General features: G+C 55.5%; 1 protein-coding gene across 2 annotated transcripts in view; it reads left to right on the forward strand.

Annotated features, from left to right (window-relative positions):
- Positions 1–15,538, forward strand: part of VPS37C (VPS37C subunit of ESCRT-I) — a 28,797-nt gene extending 13,259 nt beyond the window's left edge. For both annotated transcript variants that reach the window (XM_024749300.1, XM_024749301.1), the window contains 4 exons: positions 8,087–8,185; positions 11,217–11,388; positions 12,124–12,206; positions 13,012–15,538. In XM_024749300.1, coding sequence (XP_024605068.1) covers positions 8,093–8,185; positions 11,217–11,388; positions 12,124–12,206; positions 13,012–13,701 — 1,038 coding nt within the window. In that variant the 5' untranslated portion in view covers positions 8,087–8,092 and the 3' untranslated portion in view covers positions 13,702–15,538. The remainder of the gene's footprint in view (positions 1–8,086; positions 8,186–11,216; positions 11,389–12,123; positions 12,207–13,011) is intronic.
- Positions 15,539–19,355: the final 3,817 nt, after the last annotated feature.

The raw sequence follows: 19,355 nt of genomic DNA on the forward strand, positions 1-19,355 counted from the left end.
TTTTTTGAAACCAGACTGAGTTCCTAGAGAGCTAGCATCAGTTTTTACATAAGGCTGTGTCTGGCACATAGTCAGAAGTCAGTAAATACTTATTTCCATCCCTCTGCTCCTATTTATCCTTCCTCCCTTTATCTGGGGCCTTGTCCTGTTCTTGGTATATAGTAATTGCTCATTAAATGTCTATTCAGTGAAGCAGGAAGAAATGAATGAAGGCTGAAACAGTAGAAGCAGCCCCATCCTCATGTCCCTGTGTCTCGCCCACCAGCTGACTGGCTCGTTCTCTGCCTGCCTCTGGCTGTTTTTCTGCAAGCATTACCCTGCGCTATCTGTGTGCCGGCCTCTGCCGGGCCCTGGAAATACAAAGGTGAACGAGAATTCTCCTTGCCTTCAAGGGGCTTGCCTCTCCTCACTTCAACTCTTCTCCCCTGGGGCAGACCTCGGGTACCACCCGAGAAGTACCTGTCATCCTCCTGGGCACTGTGGTAACTGGGAGGAGATCTAGCTCAGGGCCTGAGTGCCCAGGGCTAAGGTCGTTGGACTTGTCAGGCCTCCAGAAACAAAAGTGTATGCACTCTGTGTCCCTAAATAGCTTCACAGTAACCCCCCAGTTCTCTATACTTGGTGGCATCCCTGGGGGTCGTGGCCACTTTTAGAAGCTCTGGTTTGGATTTTTTTCTGCCACCTTGGATGATCCAGAAACAGAACACTGACGGCAACAGATGCCCAGACTTTGGGGGCACCTGCTTTATGGGCCTTGGGCAGAATATTGTCCTGTTCTCACCGCCCCCAGCCCCCCAACCTGTTTTTCAAATTATGAGAAGTGCTTGTTGCTCTCAGCCTCAGGCCTCATCCTTGGGTGACCCAGGATCAGGTGGTGTCTGTGAACTTCTGAAAGAAAGGCACCGGTAACTTCCAGGGGTGGACAGTGCTGTGATAAATCTTGTAAGATGGAACTTGCCAGCTCCTCGGGCCTGAGATGTTGTCAGCGGGCACAGATGTGAGCCTCCTCCACCCGGGAGGCAGGCACCGAGGAGGGCCCAGGTGATCCGTGACTTGCACGGGCTTGTAATCTCTGCATCTTGGATGACCTTATAACTAAACTCTACCCTCATCGCTCCCCTGTGTCGTTTGTGAAATCAAAATACCGGAGATGGGAAGGGACACTGGCCTCCGGTTGTTCGACCCCAACAGTTTGTAGGACCTTGGGCAATACAGCCGTTTATAGGACCTTGGGCAATACCCTTACTGTTTCTCTCTGGCTTTCATTTCATCTCTGAAGTAGGGGTGATTATGCCCTGTGTTCACTTTACTTACTAGGCTGATTATATAAATTAATGGGAGAGTTTGCAAAGAGGGCTTTGAGCTGTGGGACCATCAGGGTCCCATTTGACAAGTAAGGAAAATTGAGTGGGGCACATTTGGGTGTGGGATCCTGAGCACACCTATTCCAGAAGAAATGGACGGGTGGCTCTTCCACATGCCAGCAGCCTCTCGTGGAGCGGTGTGAGTGGAGGCGGCTGGGTGGGCAGAGCCTGGTGGAAGGAGCAGTGGCCAGGTCAGGGCTCCTACCTCTGGTGTCCCCTTTCTTATCTCCATAGGCAAGTTACATGCCACTCTACCTTAATTTCACCAACTGTGAAATGGGCATCATAGAATTGAGAGGGATGTTGAGTTAGAAACCAGAAAAGGTGGAATAAGAAGAAAAGCACTACAGCCCACGTCCCACTATGGCCGAGTACATTTCACCTGAAAACTCGCTATATGGAAAGAGGTCCGCTTCCAGTAGTATCGAGGACTTCGGAATATGCAGGCTGACCTCGAGAGTTCATTCTAATGACCTGCATGAAATGAAGGTATTTCATACCTGAAGTTCTTGAGGCATTTCAAACATGCATGGCCTGCTTTGAAGTCTGCAATGAAAGGGAATTGACACAGGAGAGAGGCTTTTTATGACCACAGGGCTGAGATGGTCTTTCTTCTTTCTGTATTTGAGAGTAGCGCTCTTTCCCAATCAGGGAATGGCAGAGATAGTCATCCCCGAAGGGTGAGGGATGCCAGGTTCAAGGCTTTGGCGCATACCAGCAGAATGGAATCCTCTTCCTTGGCCAGGGAGCCTGATCCAGGGAGATGGTGGTCTAATTGGCGGCGCTGTGGGCTTCATTCCTTGCCCTTTCGGGGTGAGTTCTCGCTGTCTAAAAGACACATGGTTGTCCAGATCACCAGGTTGATAGATGTTTCAGGGATTTTTGCCGCGAGGAGTTTATTTTTTTCTAAGCGACAGTTCGTTTCTTTTCTTCCTTCTTTTTTTTAAAGAAAATATTTATGTATTTATTTATTTTTTGGCTGTGTCGGGTCTTCGTTGCGGCTCGTGGGATCTTTCATTGTGGTGCACGGGCTTAGTTGCCCTGCAGCATGTGGGATCTTAGTTCCCGGACCAGGGATCGAGCTGTCCTCCCCTGCATTGCAAGAGCGATTCTTAATCACTGGACCACCAGGGAAGTCCCAGCACGAGAAGTTTAAAGCCATCAAACAGAGCCAGGTGTGGGGCTTCAGCTGGCAGAGGAACGCTATCATTTGGGCCGGTGGTTGGAGGGGAAGGCATCTCGGGGCCGTGTGTAGTGGTACAGGGGGTCACACGCTTCAGGACACCCTGGAATCACCTGGGGTGCTCCCTTGCTTATTTATTTCTTGATTGGCCACCGTTCTTTATTGAACACAGGAAAACCTCCTTTCTTGCTAAATATCTACAGTGACTTATTACCAGACTTTGATGAGTTACATCCTTGCCTCTGCTCCTGTCCTTGTGGAAGCAGCAGCCTCACACAGGTTTCAGCAACATCAGGGACTTTGTGTGACCTGGGACTCTCAGGCCCAGGGGGAAGGCTTGGCAGCTTTGTCTTCACAGACTCACCTGCGGACACCCACATGCACTGCAAGTCCAAGAAGGATGGACGTGCACACGGGACACACAGAGGCGTCAGTACTACCCTTTGGTCAGCCCCATTAGTACAACAGTTCAGGATGTTGTAAAATACTTGAAAGTTTTATAAAGATTTTTTTTGGTGACTTTAATCAAAACATTTCCCTTTTGCGGGGGCGGGGGGGAAGTGGCTTGTGAAGGCAAGCCCGTCTGGGAAGCCAGGCCCCTCAGAGGGCTGCAGGGTGGGTCCTATATCAGTACCTCCTGTGCAGTCAGATGAGCTCCCTGGGCCTTCTGGGCTGAGAGGCCCAGCGTAGACCCCCTTGGCCTCTCCCTGCCACGGCCGGCATGCAGCGCGGCTCGCCTGGTCTGCTCGAAGCCTGACATGGCGGGTGTGCTCGTCGTATGGATCTCCCTGTGCAGGTGGCAGAGCTTTGGCTGTCCTCTCCAGACTGTAGCCCCCACGTTCTGCTGGTCAGTGTGGACACTGTGGTGGCGCTCAATGTCAGGCCGTAGGCACCTGAAGGGTAGTGAGTGTGGGGTCCTGGCGGAGACTTGGTAGAAACGGCGCAGGGGGATTGAGCCCCCGATTCTCATCCTGCCTCTGCGGGGACTCGTTGACAAATCCCTTCCTCTCCGGGGTCTCTGCTTTTCCTCTGTCAGATGAGGCTACACCCGCCTGAGTGCCCTCAGAGAGGAAGGGGCAAGAGGATGACAGATGCTAAGCTAGCTGGACACAGGTAGCTCAGTAAAAAGGAAAACTGCATTAAAAATTAAATTAGTTAAATTATTATGCGGAGTGAAATAAGTCAGGCAGAGAAAGACAAGTACTGTATGATTTCACTTATATGTGGAATCTAAAAAACAAATGAACAGGCACAGCAAAACGGAAACAGAGACACAGGTACGGAGAACAAACAGGTGGTTACCAGAGGCGGGGTGTGTTGCGGGGAGGAGAGAAATAGGTGAGGGAGACTAAGAGGTACAGACTTGCAGGTGCAAAATGAATGAGTCAGCGAGTATCAGATGTACAGTGTGGGGATAGAGTCAGTAACTAAGTAATGTCTTTGTACGGCGACTGAGTGTAACTAGACTTACCCTGTTGATCTTTCTGAAATGCACGGAAATGAATTACCATGTTGTGTAATAGGACTAACAGCGCTGTAGGTCAGTTATATTCAAAAACAAACAAACATACAAATAAACTCATAGAAAAAGAGATTCGTGGTTACTAGAGGCAGGGGCTGGGGGAGGGGGAATTGAATGAAGGCAGACACAAAGCACAGACTTCCCATTATAAGATAAGTAAGTACTAGGGATGATAAATAGGTCATGATAAATATAATTTATAACAATTTTATAGATTTTTACTTATAAAAGTGTAATTTATAATAGAGGCAACATAAGTATAATTAGCACTGTATGTCACATATGAAAGTTGTTGAGAGAAAATCGTAAGAGTTCTCATCACACAAACATTTTTTTCCTATTTTTAAAATTTTATATCTGTAGGAGGGGATGGATGGTCATCATTTCACGATGTATGTAAGTCAAATCATTACGCTGTACACCTTAAACTTATACAGTGCTGTGTGTCAATTATATCTCAATAAAACTGGAAAGAAAGGAAGGAAGGAAGGAAGGTGAGAAGCTTCCCGGACTAGTTAAGGCACTGCCAATTCCTGGCCTGGTGACCTTGGGCACCTCTCAGGGCCTCGTCTGTGAGGTTGGATAATAGCGAGACTCACTGTGTAACGTGGGTTTGAGGGTCCTGGTAATGGCAAAGACCTACGTAGTGCTCACTGCGTTCCAGGTACTGCCGTTTTACAGGTGGAGAAACTGAGGCACAAACAGATTAAATAACACACCTAGTAAGTGGCAGAACCAGGCTTCAAATCCAGGCAGTCTGGCCCCAGAGTCCATTCTCCTAACAGCCAGGCCAGTGGTTCTCAAAGTGTGTTCCAGGGACCCCTGGGGGGGTATCTCTGAGACCCTGTCTGGCCACCTATGAGGTCAGAACAGTTTCCACAACCAAAGACGTTATTTTCCTTTTTACTCTCTTTCTCAAATGAGTACAAGGGGAGTTTTCAGAGGGTTCACGACACAACATCCTTCTGATGGCTAGTGTGTGTGCTTTCATATTGTGTTTTAAAAATCTCTCACTTTGAATTTCGATACATATATCAATAGCTAAAATCCACAGAAATGAAAACTCTTTGGGGTCCTCCGTAATGTTAGGAGTGACAGGTGTCCTGAGACCAAAAGGTGTGCCATTGGCTCTTGAGGCCGCGCTGCCTTAAAGGTGGTCTCATCGAGCATGGATGTGGTAAATGGTTGGGGAGAGTTGGGGCCCGTTCTGGGGAACTGCGGCTCTACGTGGGGCTCTCCCACTGGGTGTGTGGTGGGCACGTCTGGACCTCCCGGGGCCCTCGCGGATGGCACTGTTGACGGTGCCGTTTGTGTGTGGCCAGCCAGCTGCCCACCCTGGAGCTTCCATCCTCAGTCCAGGGGTGTCTCTGTGCTCAGCCCTGACTGTGGGAAGGAGCAGACACCCTTCTGTGGCAGATCCCGCTCTGGGTGGAGCCAGGATGGGTGCCGTTGAGGCCCAGCAATTTGGGCTGTGTTGGAGGCCTCAGTAACAAATCAGTGACTTCTGTGGTGTTGGAGCCTTTTGCCAGCATTGTTCTAGGCTAGGCCTCTCGCTGGCCAGAGCTTTGCCTGTGTCGACCGTGGCACGAACCCATTTTACAGATGAGGAGGCTGAGGCTCAGGGTGGGTCCACTGTGCAGGGCCCCACAATGGCAAGCGGCAGGGCCCAGGACTCAGATGAGGTGAGTCTGATCGAGTCCAGGCCCCTGATGTTCCAGATCTTCAGGATGTTTCTCCGTTCCTCCTGCGTGTCCAACTCGTGGTGGACTCGCTGGGTTTGCAGTGTTAATAGGGTGGGCCTCCCCATTTCTGCTCCTTCCCCAGGCCCCTGCGGTCTGCTGTGCCTCTGACCCAACCTTTAGCCCAAGGGTTTTGGGAGCAGCAGAGTGAGGTGTAGACAGAGTGCAGAATTTTGACTCTGCCATTTGTAACCTTTCTGATCCCCACCTGCCAGTGGGACGGTGCTGCCCCCTCGCAGAAGTAGGAGAGACAGCGCGTGTAAAACTCATGCTGCCGATGCTCCGTAACCAGTGGCCTCCGTTTCACATGACGAGCAACGAGCTGTCGTCTTTCTCAGAATCTGGCCCCGGATCAGCTGCATCAGCGTCTCTGGGAGAGCTTCTGGATTTCTGGGCCCGACTCTGGCCTACGACACAGGGCTCTGAGGGTGGGGCCGGGGCGCCTGCATTCTCAGCGAGTGTCCCCCCAGGTTTAGGTGCCCATCGAAGCCTGGCATTCCTTGTCTTGGAGGTTGGGGGGCGACATTCAGCCCTCAGTAGGTAACAGAAAGTGGGGGTGGCCCTGTTTGGGTAGCTCTTTATCAGTAGGGTGACCATGGAATTTGTTGTCTAAACCACGACACTTTTTATTTTTTGGCCATGCTGTGTGGTAGGTGGGATCTTAGTTCCCCAACCAGAGATTGAACTCACACCCCCAGCAGTGGAAGCGAGGAGTCTTAACCACTGGACCACCAGGGAAGTCCTGGGACACTTTTGAGCGTGAAAAGGGGCACCTTTTATAGCTACACCGGGACATGAGGGGTAAACCCGGACCTTCCTGACAAATGGGGTCGTGTGGTCTCTGTTTATTGGTTTCTCCTTTATCTTTCTGCCACCCTGGGAGATGCCTTCCCTTACTAGTCCAGATGAGGAAGCAGGCCTGGAGCTCACCTCTGGCTGCACAGTCATAACCCTGGGCCTCGATTCCATGGTGGCCCCTCGGCCCAGTCGTCACTCCCGCTGAGCCCTGGCGCCAGGGGTGGGGGCTCTGGGTTTCTGTAGTGTTGGCATCTTCGGAAGATTGACAGAGCCTCTGTGATGAGAAATGAGGACTATAAGGCGCACATCTAGAAAAGATAAAAACAGATGAAAGGGGAGGATCCTGTCAGCAGAAGGGAAGTGAGTCCTGGTGCTTCCTCTTCTCGCTGGGGCTCCATCCTGGGGCCTGCTTGTGACCCCTGTGTCACACAGACATCAGTTGATGTTCCTCTGGGCAGACCGACAGGGAGAGGACCGCTGAAACCAGGTCTTCTGTCAAAGCAGGCGTCCCATTCAGGTCGGTCGATTTCTTTTCCTTCTGGTGGCTGTAGGGCCAACTTGGTGGTGATTTTTTTGTCCTTCTCTGACAAGGGCACGCATGTGACAGTCTGGTTTTTTAAAAATAAATTTATTTATTTATTTTTGGCTGCATCGGGTCTTCATTGCTGCGCGCGGGCCTTTCTCTAGTTGTGGCGAGCGGGGGCTACTCTTTGTTGCGGTGCACGGGCTTCTCATTGCCGTGGCTTCTCTTGTCGCGGAGCACGGGCTCTAGGTGTCCAGGCTCAGTAGTTGTGGCGCGCAGGCTTAGTTGCTCCGCAGCATGTGGGATCTTCCCGGACCAGGGTTCGAACCCGTGTCCCCTGCGTTGGCAGGTGGATTCTTAACCACTGCGCCACCAGGGAAGTCCTGAGAGTCTGTTTTTGTGGCACGTGGAGTGGATGGCTGTTGCAGAGAATGCTTGAGGGGAACCCAAGGTGGTTGGTGCTAAACATAACTGGCAGGGAGGCTCCTGAGCCTGTGATGTTAAAGCCAGCAAAGCCCCCACGTGGAGGGTGGTGTATTTAGGATTCAGGCAGAAATGGACACCTCCCAGAGTGTGTGCTGGCATCAGGGCTCACAGGCGGCCTTGGGCCAAGTTTAGTCTCTGTCCCTGGCTGTCAGCCTCCCTCCTCCTGCCTCTCCTGTCTGCTCCTTGGGGAGCTTCATCTGGCACTGCCAGGAATCATGGTTTTGCCTCTGACTGCCCAGTGCCTCCATGTAGCCTGCTGTTCATGGTCTGGGTGGAGAAGCAGCTTCTCGGTCTCCCTGGGGACGGGGGTGGTTGGGGGGCTGGACTCTGACCCTCCTTGGTCCTCCCCGTGGACTGGAGGCATCGTTGGGAAACTCCAGTTGGTCCTTTGACAGACGATGAATATGGGCTTGGGGGTCCCTTGCCCCTGAGCAGTCCGTTCCTCACTTCAGTGTCGTTCTGTGTTCCCAGGGAAAGATGGAGACCCTGAAAGACAAGACCCTGGAGGAGCTGGAGGAGATGCAGAATGACCCGGCGGCCATCGAGCGGCTGGCCCAAGACTTCCCTGAGGTAGAGGAGGGCTGTCATGGGGCCAAGGATAGCAGATGGGACTGAGGCCCTTCTTTTTTAATTTAATTTTATTAATTTTTATTGGAGTATAGTTTTTACAATGCTTTACAATGTTGTGTTAGTTTCTGCTATACAGCAAAGTGAATCAGCTATACATAGACATATATCCCATCTTTTTTGGATTTCCTTCCTGTTTAGGTCACCACAAAGCATTGAGTAGAATTCCCTGTGATATACAGTAGGTTCTCATTAGTTATCTTTTTTTTTTTTTTTTGCGGTATGCGGGCCTCTCACTGTTGCGGCCTCTCCCATTGCGGAGCACAGGCTCCGGACATGCAGGCTCAGCGGCCATGGCTCACGGGCCCAGCCGCTCCATGGCATGTGGGATCCTCCCGGACCGGGGCACAAACCCGTGTCCCCTGCATCGGCAGGCGGACTCTCAACCACTGCGCCACCAGGAAAGCCCCTAGTTATCTATTTTATACATAGTGGTGTGTATACGTCAGTCCCAGTCTCCCAATTCGTCCCAGCCCTGAGGCCCTTCTTAAGGACACTGGCTTGTTGGGGGTTTGGGCTGAGTTTATCTGCCTGTTCTGTGGCCTTCACCCTGGCCAGGCAGAGGAGCCCCTGAGGTCTCAGTCTAGTTCCTGGGCCCTCTGGGAGTTCCGGGGGTGCAGTGCCAGGAAGTCCAGGGCCCCCGCGCCAGCTCTGGTGCCTGGTGCCTTCCGGGACCCGCATGCCTCAGGAGCCCCCACACTGTTGCTCCAGCCTGGATTTGGAGGTGGTTTCTAAAAGCACTGGTACCGTTTTGTAACCGCCTGGCCTGGCCCTGCGTCTGCAGGAGGAGCCGTTCTGGGCCTGGGATTAGTCTCATCTCCTGTTTAATCCCTTCCCTATCATAACAGACACGGAACCATCTCAGTTCCTAATCGTGGTCCTCACGGGAATAAAACAACCCTTCTGAACGTGCAGAGCTTTACACTTTATAAAGGGCTCTCCCTGCCCTTTCCGGCGCCTTGACCCCGTGACTCCCCTGCGAGGTCGGAAAGGTCAGGTGACCAGATGTGGCCGCAGAGCTGGACGTGCCTACGATCCAGCCTGTCCGCGGCTCTGCACGCTGCCGCCTCCGCCCCCGATGCTTGGGAGACACGGACACAAATAATGCCAAGCTCGTTGGTTGGCCTTTGGAATGTGTTTCCATTTTTGCTGATGACAAGGGAAAAATGAAGGAGGGCAAGCTCCCTAGACTTTCAAAACCCCTTGGGCTAGGTTCCTAGCACGGGCTATAAGATGGTAATTGAGTCACCATGGGATTGTGAGGGGAGATGGGAGCTCTTTGAGTTTGGGGTGTGGACTTTGCTCAGAGAAAAGAGTAGGGGACCTCTCTCCATGTGGAAGAGTGTGAATATCGGGGTCTTCTGGTGGGGTGCTTGAACTGTCTTATTGACTGATCAGGGGCTTCCTAGTGAACCCCTAATGGAGAAAGATTTGGGGGAGGCTCTGGGGAAAGGGGGCAGAAACGGGTAGGACCAGGTTTAGGGGAAGATGACACTGCATAGATTTACTGGTTAAGATCCAGGGAAAAGGCAGTGGAGGTATACAGAGGACATGTCCACTGAGGATCTGGGGCCCCGTCAGGGGCAGCTGAGCAGAGGGCTTCAGGCCCCCCGCTCTGTGTCAGACACATAAGAAAAGAAAAGCTCTCCCGGCTGATGAAAGTGAGACTGGAACTCCGCAGTGCGGGCGTCCCTGAGTCAGGGTGCTTGCTCAGTGGTTCCAGAGGGTATTGGTGACAGCAAGGCAGACAACCCAGGAGTGGGGGCAGACCTGAGCGGCCGTGGCCAGGCCCCATGACTTCTGGTAGCCGTGGCGTCTCTCTTTCCAGTCTGGAGCGGGGGAGCAGGCTCCAGGCCCACCACAGAGCGCAGCGCTCGAGGCCCTGTGGCTGGGGACCGGCAGGATGGCAGCCCCCGGAAGCCCCCTCCTCCAGGACGCCCATGGCCTTCCTGCATCTGACTGGGGACGAGCCAGTCAGGCTTGGCTCGCCATGTGCCGACCGTGGTGGAGAAGCTGCCCAGTGGCTCCCGCGTGGAAGCTGGTCTTGCCAAGCTGTGCCCTGAGCCCTGCTGTGGGTGCTGGTGCCACTGGTGCTGCTGGCGTCCCCGTTCCCTCAGGGGTGTGGGTCTGACTCTCTGCCCTCCTGTCAGTAAAGAGGACTCCCTGACAAATAGACAGGGCTTCAGGTGAGAGCAGGTCTGGGAAGGGTTCCCGAGGCTGCCGCCTCGCCGGCTGGTGACAATAAAGGACCTGGACGAGGGGAGAGTGCTACTCAGCTTGGGGGCGTGCTTTCAGTGGGGCACATCCAGGTGCAAAGGTTGGCATCAGAGCCTCGGGCGCCATGGGTTGCCTGTGCTGGTGGGAGTCCTCAGCTGGTCCTGGGGACTCCCCTGCAGTTCTTGGGGGCCTCTGTGTTAGCTCATCTGAGCAGCTTCTCTGTAGGACACACCTGTGGAGGAGGCAGGGACAGGTCCCTCTGGAGTCGGTGTCACGGGCTGGCCCTGGCGTTCTCACTCCTCACACTAACTTTATTTGGGGACTTTGTTGCGTGTCTGGCCTGTGGTCAGGTCTGGGCCACATCAGTGCACCTCAGAGGAGGTCTTTTGACTCTGAATCCCGGGGGCAGGTGGTTGGGACTTGGTCCCTTCCCTCCTAGGAAGGCTCTGACTTTCTCTGCCCCCCTCCCTGGAGCTCTGCACAGCCTACGGGGGTGTGGGGGGGGTCTCCTCCCACTCGTCTCGTGGCCCTTCGCATGCATCCACCATGTAGGCTGTGGGGTTAAGGATTCGGTGAGGTGTCTGGTTTGGAGTGCTTTGCTTAGAGTTGGAGCCTGGGTCCGTCTGACTCTAGCTGGGGGCTGAGTGTTGCCCGGCCCCGCCATGGTGAGTGACGGGTCCTGGAAACCCCAGGTCCAGCCCCCTGCGAGCTGAGTGGTGGTGTGGCGGGTCTCATGGTTAAGTGTCCTGCTCTGTAGGTCCAGGACCTGCAGCTGGAGCGGGAAATGGCACTGGCCACCAACCGGAGCCTGGCCGAGCAGAACCTGGAGTTCCAGGGTCCCCTGGAGATCAGCCGCTCGAACCTCTCGGACAAGTACCAGGAGCTCCGGAAGCTGGTGGAGCGGTGCCAGGAGCAGAAGGCAAAGCTGGGTGAGCGACCGGCCCCGGGAGTATGCGCTGGGGGTGCCTCTGTCCACTCAGGGTCCCCATTCCTGGTGGGGCTGGGGGAGCTGCTGGAGTCACGTGGAAGGGCAGATTCCCTCTCCCTCCCCAGGACAGGAAGGAGCCAGCAGTTACTGTGGGTCACCATGTCCCCAGCCCTGGCTCAGTGCTTTAACAGCCATCTAAGGGTAGGTACTGTCGTCATTCTCATGTCATAGATGAGAGGAGTGAGGCTCGGAGATGCAGGAACGTGGCTAGGGCTCCACAGCTACGTAGAGGCGGAGTTGGGATTTGAATCCAGAGAGCATGTGTCCGGGGCTGCTGCTGGCCACTCAGCCAGCCCCGCTCTGGTGATTTGTGGAGCTGGTCCGGGCTCTCTGTGTTCCAACCTGCTGTCTGTGAAGGTGAGGGGCTGTCTTGGTCCTGAAGGTGGGGGACTTCACGCTCAGGCAGATGAAGTAACTCCCTGAGAGGAAGAACAGGATGGGGGGGTAGGCTCCAAAGTCTGAGGTCTCTTGCTTCCTGGGCTGGCGTGGAGGGGCTCAGCTGAGCTCCTTTCTGCTCAGGAAGGGAACCGACCGAAAGGGGCTCTGCCGCGGACCCCAGGGCGTTGGCTGGGCCCCCAGCACACAGGACCCTCAGAGAGCCTTGCAGAAACCTTGGCCGCCACCACGGAATCCAGAGGCACTTTTGAAATGTCAACCTTTCTGCCCTTCCTTGCAGAGAAATTTTCTTCAGCACTGCAGCTAGGGGCCTTGCTGGACCTTCTGCAGGTAGAAAGCATGAAGATTGAAGAAGAGTCTGAGGTGAGATGGCTGTTGACACCCCCTCTTCCTTGAACAGTTGCCCCTGCAGCAGGAGCCCTGGTCCTGAGCACCAGTGTCCGCAGGGCGTGGGGCCAGGGCTTTAGTCACGGCAGCGGTGAATGGCACCTCCACCGGAGTCCCAGTGGAGGCCCTTTGGGGTGCAGAGAACAGGAACCCAACATCACTGGCTGAAGCAGAAATGGGCGACAGACAGCACAGCTGCGGGGCAGCTGGCAGGCCTGGGTGGGAGGGCAGTGCAGTAGGAGCCCTCCAGGGCTGAAGCCAGGCCCCCAGCCCCTCCCCACTCCTGGGGCTGCCGGGTCTCTCTCTTCTGCTTCCCTCTGGGCCTCTCTTCACTCTCTGTGGGCAGACTGGCTCTCTCCACATGTCCATGCTCTGGGTGGAAGATGCTCCCAGGTCCCACAGCCCCTGGGCTGGGCTGGGCTGTGCTAGTGACCAGGGGGCCAGTGTCCATGTGGCCAGTCGACACACCGTGTAGCAGCTGCTGTGAGCCTGGCGCGATGCCGGGGTGGGGACGGCGGTGTCCATGACAGGTGGTCCCCGCCCGCTGGGGGCTGATGTCCTGGTGAGGAAGACAGAATAAATAAACACACGCTTGTATAATATATCAGCAGTGAGAAGGGCCATAGAGAGAAATTCCCAAAGCGGGGGGTGGGCCAGAGAAGACAGGCGGCTCCTGAGCCTGGCTGGGGTGGGAGGGCCGCAGCTGACCTCTGACCCGGGGGTATTCAGGTGGCCTCGATCCCGGCAGACCCCTGTTGCCACTGGAGCTTATGTCTTCCAGGCCATGGCTGAGAAGTTCCTGGAGGGCGAGGTGCCCTTGGACACGTTTCTGGAGGACTTCTCCTCCCTGAGGATGCTGTCCCATCTGCGCCGGGTTCGCGTGGAGAAGCTCCAGGATGTGATGAGGAAGCCCAGGGCCTCCCTGGAGCTGGCTGGGGACGCCCCTCCTCCCCGCCCGCCTCCCCCATCTCTCCCGGGCCCCCAGGCGACGCCCCCTGTCGCCGAAGATCAGCAGGCTCCGGAGGCCCCTCCCTACCCGTTGCCCTACGGCCCCTCTCCAGGCTTGCCCGTGGGCCCCACCGCCCAAGGGGCGCTCCCGCCGGCCCCGTTCCCTGTGGTGTCCCAGCCCTCTTTTGCCTACAGTGGTCCTTTGGGTCCCCCGTACCCGTCAGCCCAGCCAGGACCCAGGGCTGCCGCGGGCTACTCCTGGTCCCCACAGAGGAGCACGCCACCCCGGCCAGCCTATCCCGTGGCCCCCACTTGTGTCTCCGGCCCTGGGTACCCCATGGCGGGGGGCCGGGTCCCCGGTCCTGGTTATCCTCAACAGCCCCCCTACCTCTCAACAGGAGGAAAACCTCCGTACCCCACGCAGCCCCAGCCCTCAGGCCCCCTTCAGTCGCCCTATCCCCCTGGGCCTGCCCCTCCCTATGGGTTTCCACTGCCTCAGGGTCCTGCCTGGCCTGGGTATTAGGCACGGTCCTGGCCCTTGGCCCTTCCCTATTTCCACCTGTACCACAACCTTTGCCCCCCCCCGCCCCCGCCGAGATTCGAGGGTCAACTGGAAGTGGAGTTGGCTCCCCGTGGACTTGTGTCATGCGTGGGGGCCTGGAGGGACCTGGCTGGGAGCACACAGGCCTGGCAAGGCCCCGGGCAGTGTGACTGGCTTGGCTGTGCCGGATGGCCCCAGTGCTTGCTGGCCTCCTGGGGGAAGGGTGCGCCTGCTTTCGGTGACTGTCTTTGGCTTTCCTGGTTCTCACCAGGCAGGGCGTTCGGTCCTCTCTGTGGGCTGCTCACCCGCTCCCTCTCCTCTGGGATTTGGCACGTTCGACCGAGGTACCCACGCTAAGGGGTGCAGCTCTCTGAGCGTCTTGGGTCCATTCAAGGATGGCCTGCCCCACGCACCATGGCAGGGTTGGATCAGGGAGAGAGAACAGAGTTAGGAAAAACACTTAATGATTTTTAAGTCACGTAAAACCATAATTGAACTCCGACAGGCTGATGTCAGTTGAGCCTGTCCTGTGTGCTGGTTTGAACGACAGCAGCCGAGCCAGTGCAGTGAGCGGGCCAGAGATCGTGGAGGCGGACCCCAGCCCTTGCTCGCCCTGGTTGGAGGATCCGGGGGCTGCCTCGGACCGTCTGGCGGAGGAGGCCCAGGAGACTGCGGCCACTTCGGGAGCTCATTTAGGAGTGGAGGGCCGAGTCACCTCCCCGGCCACCTCTCTTGTCTGGCGTCCCCTGCTTCCGGTTGACTTCTGAGGCCCACCCCGTCCGTCTGCTCCCTTAGTGCCTTGAGTCTCGCTCACAGCAGCCCTCACTTCATCCCCTTCCTTTGGCTGCCTGATGTAACTCTTCCCCAGCCCCAAAAGCCCTCCTGAGAGAGACATCAAAAGATACCCTAACAGTTTCTTCCCACGTGGTGCTTTGTAAAACTCCATCACTGCATCAGAGTCGTTTCTTTGCATCTCCCTCGTCTTCAGAACGTACAGGGCAGGGATTGTGACTCTGAGCCACATGCAGCCCCCAGCACGTTGGGGATTTTCAGCACATTCGGTAATAAAAATGACAATAGACCAAAGGGGGGTGTGATGAGCAAAGCATTACCTTGGTTGCTGCAGATGTGAACCGGGTCTCAAGGGCAGACTCTGGAGCTGCTATCTGTTAGGAAGTCATATGTGCCTTGAATTGTCCACTAAAGTACCCAGCATCTGGTGGGCCTGGGGTGCTGGGGGCCAACGAGGAAACTCGACCTTCTGGTGCCTGCCCCCCTCCCCGGCCTGCGTGCCATCAGTGGGTGCGTGCGACGAGATGCTCGATTAGCCCTGTCGGTCCCTGACCAGCTGTGCTTGCTTCTCATAAGTTATTTGTACAGAGAGATCACTAAGGGACTCTGTTGGTTCAAGTGCTTCTGAACTGGATGGGCGATCGCTGGTGTGCTTGTGTCATATAATTAGTTGCCATAATAAACTTCGATGAGTTAAAGGTGTTGTGGTTCCGGTGAACTTGGGAAGTGAAGACGTGGCTGCCAGCGGGGGGCATTGATTTTGTCGACTGAAAGAAAAATGCACAACGTAAGACTCGTGGATTTCAGTTTTATTTGGAGACCTTACTGCAGACTACCGCCTGGGGAACAACCTCTCAGTAGCTCTGAGAAACTGCTCCAAGGAGTTAGGGGGAGAAGCCAGTATAGACACGATTTCGGCTAAGGAATAGGTGCAATCAGGCACCTCTAGGTGTCACCCTAGAGTCGTTTCAGCTCTTCTACGTGTCCCCGTGTCTCCCTCTGGCAGTCTCAAACCACTCTGGGCACACAGAGAGAGCCCTGGATGTGTGGGTCCCTGGATGAGCTAGTTTTTAAAATTAATGCGTGGGTTTCCCTATGGGATTGCTGCACGGTATGAGGATTCGCTTTCATCGCTTCCGTAAATTTCCGAGTTGCCTGAGAAAGTCGTAACTGGCCGGTAAGAGCCGTGTCCGTTTTTGGAGCCGAAAGCTCTCATCTGGTATCTTCGCTTTTGTCCTGACAAACCCTGTCAAATTGCCAATTTGATGAAAGACGTCAGGCTGGCCTCCTACCTAATCACCCAGTCAGAGCCTTCCCGGTGTCTTTCAACCGGATAGTTATTCTGAGTGTCTTTCAACCGAGCACTTTCTCTGTATCTTTCAACTGAGAAGTCAGGTATCTTTTTTATCTACTACCGAATGGAACTCAGGATTGCCAACCAAGATGGGAGCTCTGAGACTCAGGAGAGACTCACCCAGTCGTCTGGACTCACTGAGGAGGCAGAAGGCACGAGGGGCCTCCGTTGGTACCAGGGCTCCAGGTGATTGGAGAGTTCAGGTGGAGAGAAGTCTGCTCTGGGTCCCTCTGTGGTCACCAAAACTGTCAACTGAAAGAAAAACACACAGTGCAAGAGCTGTGGGTTTCAGTTTTATTGAGGGACCTTACTATATATGGACTATTGCCCAGGAAACAGCCACTCAGTAGCTCTGAGAAGCCAGCATAGATACAATTTTGGCTAGGGAGAATATGCAGTCAGGCACGCACCTTGGTTAAAAATGACTCTGCTAGTCGCGAGGATCAGACATCTCAGTTAATGATTTTAGTGCTTTTCTGTGTATGCGTGGGAAGGTGCAAGAGTCTGGGTGCATTAAAGTTTTTTCCGGAGGTATCTCTATCTCAGGGGCTTGTTTTTCCAAAGCACAAGTGCCTTTTTGTTTTTTCATCCCGACTGCATTTCAGGGTGCACTGTCGGTCAGCGACTGCACTGGCTAATGACTTAATCCTTGTAGAACTGGATGGTGGGCAGCGTTCTTTGTTTTGCGATTTCTTCTGTAGCCTTCGGGCCTCTTTGGTTCATGTTCACAAAGCCCCATCTTTCTGAATATTGTTTCTGGAGCTGCTGCCCTCCCCTGCCCCTTCACCCCCGGGGCGTGGCTCTTACAGCATTTCCCTTTCCACTTTTGCCCCGTTTTTTTTTTTTCCATCTGAGGCATTTTCGCACTGGAGCCTGCACATTTGCCCTGTCCTGGGTGGAGAGCTTGGGCGGTGCGAGGCCACAGAGCCCCACTAGCGGGCATGAGAGCCTCAGCGGAGCACAGACAGGGCCCCATTCTTGCCACCTGCTGGGCTGACCGGACTGTCAGCTTGTCCACGAAGGACCCCCAGCTTGGGTTCGAATCTTCGCATCCAGTTTCTAAAGGCCAGATGGAGGGGCGGCAGGCTGCTAAACTGGCTGTGGAGCCAAGCGGTTTTCTGCCTTCCCAGCCTGCCTCCCTCTCCAGCTCCCCCTGAGCTCAGCTGCTCATCGTGAGGCCTGGGAGGGCGTCCTGTTCTTTCAGCAGGAAGGGCAGCTTCAGGGGAGTCAGGAGACCAGGTTTCTAATGGACCCCTGAGTCAGCCCTTCTGTTTCCTTCCCAGCAAGATGACGAGGGCAGGCTGCCTGTGGATGATGCCCAGAGATGCTGAGAATCTCCAGCGTTGAATACTCAGCGGGGCTGCACCTTGTATTAACCTTTGATGTGCATCCTCTCAGCAGCCCTTCAACCCCCAAGTTTAAACAAGTGGAGGAGACTGCAGGCGGGTAGTTCAGTGGGTCACTCAGCCTGGCGGGGGGGGGACAACCCTTGCACCTGCTGTGATCTGGCTGCAGGGGATCCTCTGAGACGCCACTGTGGGACCAGAAATCGTCAGGCTTCAGGAGGCCACGGTCCTGAGAAAAGCTTGGGTGATCTGTGCTGCGAATCCCCCTGGACTCCGGTCAGAGGGTTACTGCCCTTGGCCACCTCCTGAACTCTGACCTTGCCTTGCAAGCGTATCAGGGACTGAGAACGCGGGACACCAGGGAGAGCTAGGAGACCCCTGGGCTTTGTAGGAAGAAGCTGAAAATCTCAGGGCTGGGGGAGGGGGCACAATCAAGTCGGTGCTTTGCGTTGGTCCCAGAGTGGTGGTCGGGGATACCAGGGGCCGAAGAGAGGAAGCAGCACCTTCTAAGCAGCTCGGCGGAGAGCTGCTCTAGCTGGTCACTCAGGGCGTGCCACCCCTGCTGCTCTCGCCTCTCTCTCCCCAGGCCCTCCCCGCCCCTTCCTCCCTGTCCTGCACCCGCCACATGAAATCACTGGGCGTCCTCTGCCAGATCGCAGCGGGCTACTTCTTTTTTATTTTTTTTTGCGGTACGCGGGCCTCTCACTGCCGTGGCCTCTCCCGCCGCGGAGCACAGGCTCTGGACGCGCAGGCTCAGCGGCCATGGCTCACGGGCCCAGCCGCTCCGCGGCACGTGGGATCCTCCCAGGCCGGGGCACGAACCCGCGTCCCCTGCATCGGCAGACGGACTCTCAACCACTGCGCCACCAGGGAAGCCCCCGCGGTGGGCTTCTTGCTGCCGTGGGGGCTGCACGGGGACAGACCCTAAGTGTCAAGTTCAGAGCCTCACAGAGATTCCTAGCGCGGTGAGAAGGACATTTAGCTGCGGCGAGGCTGTTTGAAATGCCCTTTCAGTGCCACTCGGTACTCCCAGACCCTAGCGGCGTGACAGGTTTGAAGCTAGAGCCGGTCCTTGGTAGTGCGCGTGAGCTTTCCTTTTGGGGTCCCCAGTTTCCTTAACATGCGGAGAACGTGCTAGAATCAGGTTGCCCGTGAGGGTCAGGTAGGCAACGATTTAGGGGAGTGGGCCGGGGCAGATGAGTGCTGCCCTCTCTGGCCGAGGTAGAGGGTGTATCCTCTGCTCTGCTCTGGGCTGGGGGTGGAGGGGTTGGGGGCCGCAGGCTGGAACGTGGTCCCCGGGTGGGCCCAGGTCACAGTAGGGCATCCTCTGTGGCTGAGGGAGACCGTGCAGTTGCTTATCAGAGGAGCGGTGCCGACCAGCGGCCTGTGGGCTGTGTCAGCCCACCGAGGCTGGAACTTGACAAAGGTGCTTCCGAGGCTGAGGTAGTTCCTATTCAGTTGCTTAACCAAACATCTCTTTGGAAATGCATCACCCAAGCCCACCACCACTTGCAAAACAGTCTTGTAGAGAGACTTTCTACTCAACGCAGCTCTTTTTGTGGGGTGGTGTGTTTTTAAGTAGGTCATGGTGGCTGTGAGGCCACTGAATGGTGGCCAGACTAGAGATTAAAGAGCTTTTATCCGGAAAGGGGCTGGTGAGAGACATTTGGTGCCTCGGGCCCTTTGCCCCTCCCCGAGAGCCGCCTCCCAGTTCCCTTTTGAGGAGCCCCTTCAGTATAGGAATCTCTGCCACGTGACTCCTGGTACCCAGGAGACTAGGTGTCCCTGTTTCCGGATTCCCTGTGTGGTCAGGGGCAGAGCCACACCCCGGGCTCTCTCGGGACAGAGTCCCGAGCAGGGGGTGGGTGAGAGGTCGGTTGGAGGGTGTCAGTGGGGGCAGAGGGCTGGCCAGGCTCTTCTGGCATGCTTGTGCCACTCCAGCTCCCCGATTCTGTGAGCACCCCGCCTTCATCCCCACCATATCCTTCTAGGAACTTCCTTTTGCTCTTCCAGAGTTGCTTCTGTGGCTTGGACCATTGATATCTCCTGGTGGATATGGGGCCAAATCGAGTGGAGAAAGGCCCCAGCCCCGAGATGTCTTCTCAGGGCCCAGTGAGGCCCGGCCAGTCCTCTCCCTTCACTAG

The sequence above is a fragment of the Neophocaena asiaeorientalis genome, unplaced genomic scaffold, assembly GCF_003031525.2.
Source record: "Neophocaena asiaeorientalis asiaeorientalis breed wild unplaced genomic scaffold, Neophocaena_asiaeorientalis_V1.1 scaffold43, whole genome shotgun sequence".
NCBI lineage: Eukaryota > Metazoa > Chordata > Mammalia > Artiodactyla > Phocoenidae > Neophocaena > Neophocaena asiaeorientalis.